The 14,244-nt window shown below is 43.0% G+C and overlaps 1 protein-coding gene across 1 annotated transcript; it reads right to left on the bottom strand.

Moving 5' to 3' along the window:
* Positions 1–1,978: 1,978 nt before the first annotated feature.
* On the bottom strand, positions 1,979–14,014 carry LOC133409773 (galactose-specific lectin nattectin-like). Its single transcript, XM_061690226.1, has 9 exons — positions 13,931–14,014; positions 12,664–12,700; positions 5,266–5,301; positions 5,062–5,124; positions 4,950–4,971; positions 4,250–4,335; positions 3,954–4,088; positions 3,331–3,439; positions 1,979–3,088 (listed from the first exon to the last, which is right to left on the bottom strand). Exons 4-9 carry the CDS (start codon positions 5,122–5,124, stop codon positions 2,997–2,999), a joined length of 507 nt encoding a protein of 168 aa, XP_061546210.1. The 5' UTR covers positions 5,266–5,301; positions 12,664–12,700; positions 13,931–14,014; the 3' UTR covers positions 1,979–2,996.
* Between the last annotated feature and the right edge of the window lie 230 nt (positions 14,015–14,244).

The following is a 14,244-nucleotide window of genomic DNA, read 5'->3' as shown; positions in this document are numbered from 1 at the left end:
TTTAATTTGCATTAGTTTTGTTTTGTTATTTTGTGTATCACCCAATAGTTTTTTCATATAATTCCAGGTTATTTTTTAATTTCCCTTCGAACTATTCAAAGCAGTAATGAAAAAGTCAGCTTTAGATTTTCTTATTTCTTTCACTACCCTATTTCTCAGTGAAATAAAGTGGTGTCTATTGTATCCTGATTTGACCGACAACTTCAAGGATTGATCGCGTTCTTTCATCAGTTTCAGAATAAATGTGTTTAACAGGAAGGCGATTCTTTCTAGCTTTTAGTTTAATTATCTGTGTAAATTGTATAATAATTTATTGTATTTTGTTGGTAAATTTAGAACAATCCTCATCTAAATTTTCACCAGCAAGTAATACATCCCAATTTAGTTCTTGGATAGAATCTTGGAAATTTTGTTGTTCATGTTTTGGTATCCTATTGAATTCAGTGGTGGCCAAGGGTTTGAAGCGCTTTTATTTAATTTGGCAGTGGTAGAGGCCCAGCTCGCAGAGGTGGAGGCCCAGCCGGTAGAGGTGGAGGCTTAGCTAGCAATGATGTTAGCTGATCTGGCATTGGTGTTAGCCCGGCTACTCAAGGTAAAGGCCCAGTTGGGAGTGATGTTGGCCCAGGTAGCAGAGGTAGAGGCCCAGCTAGCACTGGCCCAGGGTTTAGTTCAACATCACCAGCCAAAAGAAGTATCAGCAAGAGATTAAAAACACCCAGGAGTGGTTTTCCTGCTCACCTGGGGGTGGCCTAGCATGGCCATAGTCCAGTACCCTTGTGAATAGCATGTGCTGACTCCATTTGGCTGGATACAAGGTTAGAGTGTCCCTTTTTCTTGGACATGTTGAACTTAGCAGAAGATAGAGGGTTATCCAAACAGCAAAGGAATACGTTGATAACATAATCCATGGTCCCATTTGATTTTTGGATGACTTTTTAAGCAAACGCACAGGACCTGCCAAACTGTGTGGCTGCACCCTGGCAGCCATCTTGTTTGGTATTACTCGTGCACTCACTCAATCATCTTTTTCATGGACGCCCCTGCTTATTTCAGCAAGACATACTTGGGACCCGCCTACAGTTTGCACTGGTTTGTGCCCCCCGTAGGGCTGCATTGTAGCACACCACACACAATACGACCAAAACGGTTTATGCCAGATTTTCTTATCTTCAACTGTGTGGTCTGTCACACATAAAATATGTTTTAAGATTTGAAAAGTTAGCATCATCTCTTTAAAGAATATGATGTAAGTTGAAATGCATCACTCTCTTCTCTCTCGCACGCTCTCTCTCTTTCTCTCTCACACTTGAGTTATTAGTTTATTTATTTAAGACCATCTTCCTTAACTTACAATAGTCTAAAATACTGAATGAAAATCAATATTCGTATCGTCGGATGCTAATGAAGACAGTGTGGCACAGGACCTTGCTCTACAAGGGCTGAAAATCTTCAGCAAACAGAAAACTGTCAGACGCTCCAGAGGACAGAGTGATCATAGTAGATGGAACAAAGGTACTGATTAGTCTGGATAACTTTGCAAGCGCTTGTGGCATGCTCATTCATGTGACTTATGCACTGAATCTTCCCAAGCCCAAGGAACTCAAATACGCATTTGAAGCCTTCGTGGAACTCCTTCTTAAACTGGACTGTTAAAAGCTTTCCCTAAGAGTGAACAGCCTTCAGAAAAGACTCCCTGCTTCTTCAAAGAAGTTTGATTCTACCGTTTTCTGTTCTTTAATAATCATCAGAAGAGCATGGTTTTACGAAATCCATGTTACTGAGAAAATTTGAGATTTTGAAACGAATACCAACAAATCAAATGCATTTATGTTTACTTTTCAAACATTAAAATGCAACTGAGAAAAAAATTACAAATATGCAATACAAGAAGTATATCCACCCATCGCACCCCCACATTTAAACGCAAAACACACCCACATGAACATGCAAACCAGCATACGCACACGTACACAGCACACATTGTAGAAACCATTTTTATTCTTTCAATGAATTGCATTTTTGAGGGCGTAAACACGCCCCAAAATGAAAAAAAATTTGCACATACATTGGGCCTGGTGTTGTCATTCACAATTACAAAACAAAAAGCCTCTGTAGCACCCCGTATATAGCACAATTGGCCGTATGTTTGCCATAGAGCTACGGTAATTAGTAGTTAAAAACTAAATAAAAAAAAAAACTCAGCAGAAGCCATATTCTAAAATCAAAAGGAAGTGAGTTATGATTTCTTTGAATGTACACTTTTGGACGATTTCTGCACATTTACAGAGGTGATACTTTTGCAAACTTGTCCTAGAGGTTTCATTCAATTGACTTTAAACTTGGCCTGTACCATCTCAAGACCTGGGATGTTAAAAGTTCTTAAAAGCTTTTTTTTTCCTACCATACTACGACGGGGGCAGGGCATCCAAATTTGCATATCAAATATCCTCCACAAAAGACCAAATGCTTAATAACTCCCCTGTGTAAGGCTCCCAAAAATCCCAAACATCATGTTTCATTGTAGTCACAACCTAAAGACGTCTATATGACAAATTTTTTTTTTGCTATACGTATAGCAGCACATAGTGGCGACAAGAAATATGATCTTTTACAGTTTACTGTATTGCGTCGACCACGTTGACCAGTTCCCCCTGAAATTTTGTCAGTAAAGCTTCAAGACGTTGTTGATCATGCTTTATACTAATAATTGTGATATTTCAGCAGAGGGAGTGGCCGTGACGGTGTGGCGAATTCTGTTGATTTGCCGTGACAACAAAAGCCGTTGAAACTTTACTCTCGATGGTCATACCTTTTCAAAATTTCTCAGACTTCACGACACCGACTGGCAAAAGTCATGTTTCATATTTCCTCACCTCGGATGCACATATACAGTATTTTCAAAATGTCACACATTTGATGCGAGTCCAGGTCGGAAAACAAAATCTCTCAAATTTAAGGGGTGTTGGGATTAATTTTTGGGGGTACTGAAAAATTGGCTAAATGCGCCAATGCTGAGGAAATGACCTTGTTGTCATGGCACACTCAAAGGATCTTCGCGCACCACACCCAAGATCACTCCAGGGTTCATCTGTAAGTAAACAGAAATGAACACACAATGTTAAGTACGATATTGCTGCATTTATGTTGATAAGATTTGTCAATTGTTATTTATCAACACAAGACAACCTGCAGTGCAACACAAGAACACAATTTAAATGAACCAAATAAGAACATACCTATTCTTCATATTCAAAATTCAAAAATCAAAAGGTGATAGATCAATATACGTCACGCACCACGTGAAGATAATCATGGAAGATGCATTCATACCTCGAAAGTTTATTTCTGCACAGTCTTGATTTGTATCCACTCTCGGCCGGTTATTCGCCCAGTCATTGAAATCAAAGGGTGAGCCGTCTGTCCACAAAAAATTTCCATCCTGAAAGACACGATTGTTATACACCCTTCACAGTAAAACTGTTCCAGCACAAAATACATACAGATCCACCATTCTGCATGGCCATGCAGCTGATAAGGACATCCATCCATCCATCCATCCATCCATTTTCTGAGCCGCTTCTCCTCACTAGGGTCGCGGGCGTGCTGGAGCCTATCCCAGCTATCATCGGGCAGGAGGCGGGGTACACCCTGAACTGGTTGCCAGCCAATCGCAGGGCACATATAAACAAACAGCCATTTGCACTCACATTCACACCTACGGGCAATTTCAGAGTTGTCAATTAACCGAGCATGCATGTTTTTGGGATGTGGGAGGAAACCGGAGTGCCCGGAGAAAACCCACCCAGGCACGGGGAGAACATGCAAACTGCACACAGGCGGGGCCGGGGATTGAACCCCGGACCTCAGAACTGTGAGGCAGACGATCTAACCAGTCGGCTCCCGTGCCGCTCCATTAAATAACAATTTTCTCTAAAAACAACAACATATTTTACCACAACCCGGTCATGGAGCCCAATCCAAGAACGCTGAAAAGATCCAGCCCCTGCCAGAATCACGTGTCGAACTACTTCATTTTCCAGATCATTGTGGATTGAAACCAGGTTTCCACCAAGAATGTTGCAGACAATCTAATGGGTGCAAAATAACTCAGAAAGTAAATCACAAGATCAAAAAAGTTACATTTTGAACTTTCATTTAATGTCCACAAGACTACGAACACGTGAGTGTGTGTGTGTGTGTGTGTGTGTGTGTGTGTGTGTGTGTGTGTGGTTGGGGGCAAACAATGTACCTCGGAAAGTTGGAAATTTAATGCCTCATTTTGAAAGATTATACAGCGGTCGTCCAACTGAGTCCAGCCTGGAGGGCAAGACTGATCTGCAACATATTTTGTAGAACAAAGACATATTCAGGACAGCAATGTTGTGTGTTTAGGAGTTTTGGGCTGACAGTCAGAATGTTCTGAGTTTGAATTTCGACTGTGCTCTTTCTGTGTCGAGGTCTGTTTCTGCATTTTTTCTCTATGGTCATATGCTTTTCTCTGGGTCCTCTGGCTTCCTCCATACAAATGTTTAATACACTGCTGTTACATTCTGGACTGTCTCAGGGGTGTCTTGCAACAGTCTTCACCTAGGATTAGGGATGCACTCCAAATTTGGTCACCACAAACTTTTTTGGACAGCTTGTACCCAGGACTCTCACTGGAGTAGTACAACCTAGATCCCAGCTTCAGTCGATCTGTGCCTAGCGCCTGATCTTATGTGTCAATGATGAGTGCATCTGTGTATGTCTTTCGGATAGACGCTTTTTTATCTCAATTATAGACTCATAATTGTCTGTGTGAATTTGAGCGTACATGGTTGTCAATCTCTTAAAGTCAGCCCTGTGATTTAGTGGTTATCGGTCCAGAGTGAATCCTGCCTCTTGCACTAAGCCTCACAATTCTGTAACATGAATTAAAAAGTGACATGCTGTACAAGACAGTTACCAACCTTTCTTTATAGCACGAGCACACTGGGAGAAAGGGGGAAAACACTGTTTAAATTAAATTGTAAATCATCAATGTAGAAAACACAAAAGCTAATATAGGGTGGTTTTACTTACAGTTCCAGTGAACAGTCCACTAATGCCACACAAGAGCAACACCAAGTGAAGACCAAAAGCCATCTGTGGAATGAAAGCAATATAAAATGCTGTGGTTTGGATTCATGTTTAACATTGAACAACTACTGCTCAACTGATTTTCGACTTCTATTTAAGATTTTGTGTTAATAAAAATATAAAAGTTGACGTGACGTGAAATCTTACCTTTGCTGTTGTGATGCTTGATGTTAGGCGAATGAACTGAGGACAGAAAAGAGCAGCCTTTAAACATGCCAGCACTTGGCTGACGTCCTATAATACTAATTGTCAAAGAATTTCCCTCAGCAACAAAGGGAATTATTTGTACTTGCCTGATGATGCATGCGGAAACCAATGTCCATACCAACTGCTTACCTGTTTTGTTTGTGTAAAGACTGGTAATTAAATTCTCATGCTTTTCACGCCCCTCCTTGAGCCGTCACCTTATCGTGGTGGAGGGGTTTGTGTGTCCCAATGATCCTAGGAGCTAAGTTGTCTGGGGCTTTATGCCCCTGGCAGGGTCACCCATGACAAAAAGGTCCAAGGTGAGGGACCAGACAAAGCACGGCTGAAAGACCCCTTATGATGACGATAAACGGGGCCCCCCTCTGAACTTTGCTCATGTTCCGGGGGAGGCGGGGGACATCGAGTCCGAGTGGACCATGTTCCGTGCCTCCATTGCTGAGGCGGCTGACCGTAGCTGTGGCCGTAAGGTGGTCGGTGCCTGTCGTGGAGGCAATCCCCGAACCCGTTTGGCCGGTGTTACTCCTGAGGCAGCTGATGGGTACCGGCTGGCCAAGTGGAATGCAGCTTCGGATAAGTGGAATAAAATGGATGGATAGATGGATGGATGAATGGTGTGTGGCGAAAAATTTACACAAGCACAGGGAAACAAGGAAGGCAAAGCAAGAGTTCAAAGGTAAACTGGGAAGTCATGAACAGGATACACGAGAAAAGAAAACTAAATCTCAATTTAGGAAACTGTAATAATCTATTATACATTATGTCATGTCCGAACAAAAACCACAAATACACAAAACAGAATATTTGTAGGTCAAATTTGAAATCTGATTGTTGAAAGAAACAGTCTAATTGCTTATATAGATATTTTTTTTTTATTTTTTTTTAACCTGTCCTGTTCAGCTGCTTGGTCATGGAGAATGTATGATCTTTATTCTTTTTTTGACAAACAGGGTTTTGAGGCGAGCAAGAGGCCAAAATCCTGCTGACAGGGATCTGCCGTGGGCACAGTCACCACCCATGCAAGAGGGTAACAGGGCAACCGGTGACCCTTGCCAACTGGCGAAGAGGACGCATGGGAGTGACTGCCCATACTATCACACTATTATGATAATGACCAGGCCCCCGCCAAAGGCAGCTGCACCATCCTCTGTTCATTCATACCAAATAATGATTATATCGTCATGACAATAAAATATGCAGATGCTCTACCCCATACTCTGAAATACATTTCAGATTAACCCAAAGAATAAATGAAACGCCATGAGCCAATGACACACACTGAAGGACTATGAGCCAATGAAAAGCTTCGAAATGTTTCGAAGGAATGAAGCGCGAAGCGAAACAGCGATGACGTTCGAAGCTTCGAACATCATCAATCACGTGACACTGGTGTTTTGATACAAGCTCCGACACAACATTTCAAATCACTCCGGTTCAGGAAGAGTGACACAAGCTCCAAAGCTCTTTTCTGGTGAGTTATTCGCTATGGTTTTTCTTACTTTGATTCTTGCTTTTCTGGACTTTGCTTGTTGTCATCAAATGTAAAGACAAGCTGAATTACTGTGGCTTTTGGCTGCATCGATACAGGTGGGAGGGATAAAGTTTCATTTAACAGTTTTACAGATCTGTGGGAACTAGTACAGAGAAGGTCAGAAGGAGCTACATTGTGTCTTATAGGGGGACTGCCAAGGTTCAATGTTTTGGAGACAAAGTTAGAGAAAGCAGACTTTGATGGTTTGGACACGTCCAGAGGAGAAATAGTGAGTATATTGGTAAAAGGATGATGAGGATGGAGCTGCCAGGCAAGAGAGCTAGAGGAAGACCAAAGAGAAGGTTGATTGATGTCATGAGGGAAAACATGAGTGCAGTTGGTGTTCAAGAGGAGGATGCAGGAGATAGGCTTACATGGAAAAGGATGTCTTGCTGTGGCGACCCCTAAAGGGACAAGCCGAACGGAAAATAAGAATACTGGCACCAATTTTGAATTAGGGTGTGAAGATTGAAGATTTATGAAAGAAAAAATGGGGACTGTGGCTTTCCTGTTCATGTATTGGTCCTATCATTTCAACTCCAAATTTGCTTCTTTCTCAGAATTGTGCCAAATTTCAGATACAGCTTTCCATATTAAATGTCTTTCCAAGCCGGTCGGAGAGGGTCGATGTAGGTCGGGGCGTTTCCGGTCCACTTCGGGCTGCACACGCAGTTTGAAGGAATGGCGTGCAAGTTGCTGTCTGAATGAGGTATGGAGTGTACGGTAGGAATGAGATCAGAATCAGAATCAGAATCATCTTTATTTGCCAAGTATGTCCAAAAAACACACAAGGAATTTGTCTCCGGTATTTGGAGCCGCTCTAGTACGACAACAGACAGTCAATTTACAGAACACTTTGGAGACAGAAAGACATTGACAAAAAAAAAAAAAAAAACAGTCACTGAGCAGTAAAGGGTTGCTAGTTATCTGGTAATGCCGGTACTTTTTTTTTTTTTTTTTTTGACAATTGTGCAAAAAGATGCAGAGTCCTCTAGCACTTAGAGCAGTTCGAATGACTAATATTGCAATCGTCCAGTGCAATGACCATTGTGCAAAGGGCACCGAGACTTCAAGGAGTGGATGCTGTTTAAAGTGACAAGTAGTGCGATAAACTGGGACAATGTTGGTTGTGCAAATGTTACAGATACTCCTCAATCAGTGTGCAAATGGAGCAGATGCTGCTCTGGCATGAGTGGCCAGTATATGCAAATAGTGCAGCATGGCGAGACAACTACAGTGAGTGCACGAGTAATACATAATTGGCCCCACAGAAATGTGACAACGAACTCAAGTCAAAAAATTGCCAGCATGTTGTAATGGAATTGTCGGTCAGGTGTTTAAGAAGTTGATCGCAAGAGGGAAGAAGCTATTGGAATGTCTACAAGTTCTAGTTTGCATTGATCGGTAGCGCCTACCTGAGGGAAGGAGCTGGAAGAGCTGGTGACCGGGGTGCGGAGGGTCCGAGAGGATTTTGCACGCCCTTGTCTTAGTGGAGAATAATAAGTGGACGAGTGTATTTTAGTGTATTGTTACGAGTGAATCACGGGTCGTGTATGTGTGGGATTTCATGAGTGTACGCGGAGAGACGGCAGTCGCAGCTCGCTGGCTAAATGTTTTCGATGGATGAACTGGATGTGGCTGAAAGTGGTGTATCGGAGTTTCGAAAGTCAGAAAGGGGGGAATGCGAAAGACAATAGTCAGGGTTACAGAATTACTTTAGTGTAGTTCCGAAGGGATTGACATTAAAAAGCAGGGAAGTTTAATATTCGACTCGTGTGATGACAATGACGTTAGAAAGTGGGTAAAGGGCTTTGCGGTGAGCTCAGTTAGTCGGGATAACTTGAGAAAGGATTTCTTAATGCATGTTGGATAGGGGATTTTAAATGTATTGCTTAGCGAGCACTTGAAATGATAGAGGATCGTGAGAAGTAAATTAACTCATACGGTGGCTCTAGTCTTGTTTGTTCCAAAAATAAGAGCTTTGACGTATGTTGCAAAGAAATGAAAGAAGTGTTAACTTGCGTGTCAGAGGGAGTTATTTTTCGGGTTTACGGAGTGGCACACAAGTAAGTGGCCGGAAGGCTGGAATTAAGGATAATAAAGTGAAGTAATGAGGGAAGAGCATATTTGTAATGTAAAAGCACCTTCGTGATTACATTAGGCTGTCAACCAATCTATGCTACATGAAAATTTGGGAATATAAAGAGTCGGTTATTATAGTAAGTAGATATATATAGAAGTTCCTGTTCGTAGCAAACCGGATTAAGAAAATTACTCAAGGGACACAAGTCGACTATAGACATCCTTACAATATTATGTTAATTCAGTATTGTGAATATTAATACAGTATAGTGAATGCAATCCTTATGTAGGAAGGGAAAAATAAGATGGATGAGAAGAGAGGGAGTTAGGGTGTTTATAATGACCAGTATACAAGATGGCGCCTACCAGTGTGGTCGCCTCGGTAACGCGCTCTCTAGTATTGTCTTTGTTTTTGTGTTTTTCGTCCGTCTTTGGAGACCTTACACGACTCACTTACACAAGGGGAGACCTGCTAACCATCAAGGAGGCTACTCCGGACTTTCTGTCACCAACTTTCGAAAATCCGCTCAGTTTTTTCCCCGAGTTACTCACCGGAACGGCGTCCGCGGTTTTCGGCGCATGGATGCGGAAGCGGCGCCACAGAGGAAAACGAGCCGGCATTCAGGTGAAACTCCGCAAGAGAGGACACAGATTGGCGTTCCCGTCGATCCACCTCGCGAATGTACGCTCCCTACCCAACAAAATGGACGAGCTTCATCTTCTGTTAAAGACCAGTAAAGACTTCGGACGTTCCGCGGCCATGTGCTTCACGGAGACCTGGCTTTGCGACGCTGTACCCGATGGCGCCGTCACGCTTCCCGGCTTCAACATTCATCGAGCGGACCGCGACATGGAATCATCGGGGAAAACGAAGGGCGGCGGGATATGCCTCCATATAAACGAAAAATGGTGTACGGACGTCACGGTGCTCAGCACACACTGCAGCCCGCATTTGGAGTCGCTGTTTTTGAACTGTAAACCATTTTACTCGCCACGTGAGTTTGCATCGTTTATACTGGCTGGAGTCTATATCACACCGCAAGCTAACACGAACGTCGCATTGCTAACGCTCGCCGAACAAGTCAACGAAATTGAAAAAAACCACCCTGACTCACCCCTCATTATTCTCGGGGACTTTAACAAAGCTAAACTCAACCACGAACTCCCTAAATACAAGCAGCACATCGACTGTCCTACCAGGGAAAATAATACTTTAGACCACTGCTACACGACGGTAAAAAACGCATACCGTGCTATACCTCGTGCAGCCCTGGCCTCGTCTGATCACTGCTTAATTAACTTAATACCGACGTACAAGCAAGAACTTAAATGTGCGAAGCCTACAGTGAAAACAGTCAAAAAGTGGACCAATGAAGCAAAGATGGAACTTCAAAGCTGTTTAGACTGCACAGACTGGAGTGTCTTTGAAAATTCAGCTGCCAGCCTGGATGAATATACGGACACTGTCACATCCTATATCAGCTTCTGTGAAGAGGTTTGTGTACCAACAAAATCATTTCGGACATTCAACAACAACAAGCCGTGGTTCACTGCTAAACTTAAGCAGCTTCGCCAAGCTAAGGAAGACACATATCAGAGCGGGGACAGGGCCCTGTATAATCGAGCTAGAAACTAGCTGACTAAAGAAATTAACATTGCAAAGAGGATCTATGCAGCAAAGTTGGAAAAACAGTTTAGCGCGAACGACTCAAAATCAGTCTGGCGTGCATTCCAATCGCTGACTAATTACAAGCGACGATCCCCCCAAGCTGAGAACAATAGCACACTAGCCAACGACTTGAATACCTTCTATTGCAGATTTGAAAAGGACAGTTTCACTCCACACACCCACCCGGCCGCACCCGCGACCACAACCACACCTCTGACTTCTGCGTTAACCATCCATGAACAGGATGTGAGACGCATCTTCAAACAACAGAAGATTAACAAAGCGACAGGACCGGACCATGTGTCCCCATCCTGCCTCAAAGTATGCGCGGACCAGCTCGCTCCAGTCTTCACTCAAATCTTTAACAGATCTTTGGAAATGTGCGAAGTTCCATCCTGTTTCAAACGCTCCACCATCATTCCAGTCCCCAAGAAACCTGCAATCTCTGGTCTGAATGACTACAGGCCTGTCGCTTTGACATCTGTGGTCATGAAGTCCTTTGAACGTCTCGTGCTGGACCACCTCAAGAGTGTCACAGGTCCCCTGTTGGACCCCCTGCAGTTTGCCTACCAAGCGAACAGGTCTGCGGATGATGCAGTCAACATGGGACTGCACTTCATCCTAGAACACCTCGACAGTGCAGGGACCTACGCGAGGATCCTGTTCGTGGACTTCAGCTCAGCGTTCAACACCATCATCCCTGAACTCCTTTCAACCAAGCTTCTCCAGCTCAGCGTCTCACCTGCCATCTGCCAGTGGATTTACAGCTTTCTGACGGGCAGGACACAGCAGGTCAGGCTGGGGGAGGCCACCTCATCCACACGCAGCATCAGCACTGGGGCGCCCCAAGGTTGTGTCCTCTCTCCGCTGCTCTTCTCTCTCTACACGACTGCACCTCAGCGAACCCGACTACACGACTGCACCTCAGCGAACCCGACTGTCAAGCTCCTGAAGTTTGCAGATGACACCACTGTCATCTGCCTCATCAAGGACGGTGACGAGTCTGCATATCGACAGGAAGCGGAGCGGCTGGAGCTGTGGTGCGGCCAACACAACCTGGAGCTGAACACGCTCAAGACGGTAGAGATGATCGTGGACTTCAGGAGGCATCCTTCGCCACAGCTGCCCCTCACCAGCTGCCTTGTGTCAACCGTCGAGACCTTCAAGTTCCTGGGAATTACAATCTCTCAGGACCTGAAGTGGGCGAACAACATCAACTCCGTCCTCAAAAAGGCCCAGCAGAGGATGTACTTCCTGCGGCTTCTGAGAAAGCACGGCCTGCCATCGGAGCTGCTGAGACAGTTCTACACAGCGGTCATCGAATCAGTCCTGTGTTCTTCCATCACAGTCTGGTTTGGTGCTGCTACAAAAAAGGACAAACTCCGACTGCAACGGACAATCAAAACTGCTGAAAGGATTGTCGGTACAAAGGTACTGATTAGTCTGGATAACTTTTCAAGCGCTTGTGGCATGCTCATTAGTGGGACTTATGCACTGAATCTTCCCTATACCAAGGAGCTCAAACACACATTTGAAGCCTTCCAGGAACTCCTTCTTAAACTGGACTGTAAAAAGCTTTCCCTAAAAGTGAACAGCCTCAAAAGTGGCTTCAGAAAAGACTCAATGCTTCTTCAAAGAAGTTTGATTCAGCAGTTTTCTGTTCTGTTCAGGGCATCAAAATTTGCATATCAAATATCCTCCACAAAAGACCAAATGCTTAATAACTCCCCTGTGCATGCTCCCAAAAATCCCAAACATCATGTTTCATTGTAGTCACAACCTAAAGACGTCTATATGACAATTTTTTTTTTTTTGCTATACGTATAGCACCACATCATGGCGACAAGAAATATTATCTTTTACAGTTTACTATACTGAGTCAAGCACGTTGACCAGTTCCACCTGAAATTTTGTTAGTAAAGCTTCAAGACGTTGTTGATCATGCTTTATACTAATAATTGTGATATTTCAGCAGAGGGAGTGGCCGTGACGGTGTGGCGAATTCTGTTGATTTGCCATGACAACAAAGCCGTTGAAACTTTACTCTCGATGGTCATACCTTATCAAAATGTCTCAGACTTCACGACAGTCCACACCTAGAAAAATTAAGAAAAAAAAAGGCGTCACCTACTGGCAAAAACAAAAGACATGTTTCATATTTTGTTGTTCTCCTGCTGACAAGTTAATCACATCTACCTCATATTTGAGGTAGAGAGTGAGAGTGTTAAGACCTTCATGAGATTTGCCGCATTCTTCGGCAATAAAACTGCATCGTTTTTTAGGGTAAAACGTTTGAAAAAAAATTTTGCACACACATCAAGTTTGGCGAAAAATGCAATATTATTTTCCTATTTAAAAAAACAATAGCTCAGTGGCGCCCCTGCCAAATTTTTGACGAAGAAGCCCCGGTTGTACATTTTACTTAGGTCTTTGGAGGCAAATGTAACAGCCCAACACCGACAAAAAAGTATCTTAAACTCACAGGAAGTCCGCCATTTTTAAGTTACTTTCACATTTTGCTCTATTTTCTGCCTTTCATACATGATATATATTTAACAAATTCCTCATAAAGATCTTATCCAATCAAATTCAAACTTTGGATGTTTCATCCACAGATGTTGAAGATGGAAATTTATCAAAAGCTTTTTATTTTGTCGAATGCTGTTGCCGCGTGACGCAACCAACTGATGTTTCATTATGACAAAAAAAGGATGCTCATATACAGTATTTTCAAAATGTCACACATTTGATGCGAGTCCAGGTCGGAAGACATCTAAAAACAATTATTTACTCGTAGTGATAGTGCCACGAACAAGCAAAGTCGGCAGCGCCATTTTTCTACGTATAAATCACCTTCCATAAATGTTTTGCCTTTTCTGTTTTTTGGGGGCCAGGAATGTATTCATGGAATTTCGATTTACTTTCTGTGTATCCCCAACGTTGCCAGGGGTGCGAGGGCCCTTAAAGACTTCTTGCAGGTCTTGTTCAAAATATTTTCTCTCGAATTAAAACAAAATATCTCAAATTTAAGGGGTGTTGGGATTAATTTTTGGGGGTACTGAAAAATTGGCTAGATACGCCAATGCTGAGGACATGACCTTGTTGTCCTCCCTGACAGTATGCACAGTAGGTGAAACAGCAAAATATGCACATTATAAGATCAACAAGTGAAGACCAAAAGCCATCTGTGGAATGAGAACAGTAATAAATGCTGTGGTTTGGATTCATGTTTAACATTGAACAACTACTGCTCAACTGATTTTAGACTTCGATTTAAGATATTGTGTTCATAAAAATATAAAAGTTGACGTGATGTGAAATCTTACCTTTGCTGTTGTGATGCCTGATGTTTGGCGAATGAACTGAGGACAGAAAATAGCAGCCTTTAAACATTCTAGCACTTGGCTGATGTCCTATAATACTAATTGTCGAAGAATTTCCCTCAGCAACAAATGCAATTATTTCTACTTGCCTGATGACGCATGCGGAAACCAATGTCCATACCAACTGCTTACCTGTTTTGTTTGTGTAAAGACTGGTAATTGAATTGGCATGTTTTCATGCCCCTCCTTGAGCCGTCACCTTATCGTGGTGGAGGGGTTTGTGTGTCCCAATGATCCAAGGAGCTAAGTTGTCTGGG

The sequence above is a fragment of the Phycodurus eques genome, chromosome 11 (assembly GCF_024500275.1).
Source record: "Phycodurus eques isolate BA_2022a chromosome 11, UOR_Pequ_1.1, whole genome shotgun sequence".
NCBI classification, from domain to species: domain Eukaryota; kingdom Metazoa; phylum Chordata; class Actinopteri; order Syngnathiformes; family Syngnathidae; genus Phycodurus; species Phycodurus eques.
The sequence above is the reverse complement of the archived record's forward strand: the minus strand, read 5'-3'. Positions and strand labels throughout refer to the sequence as shown.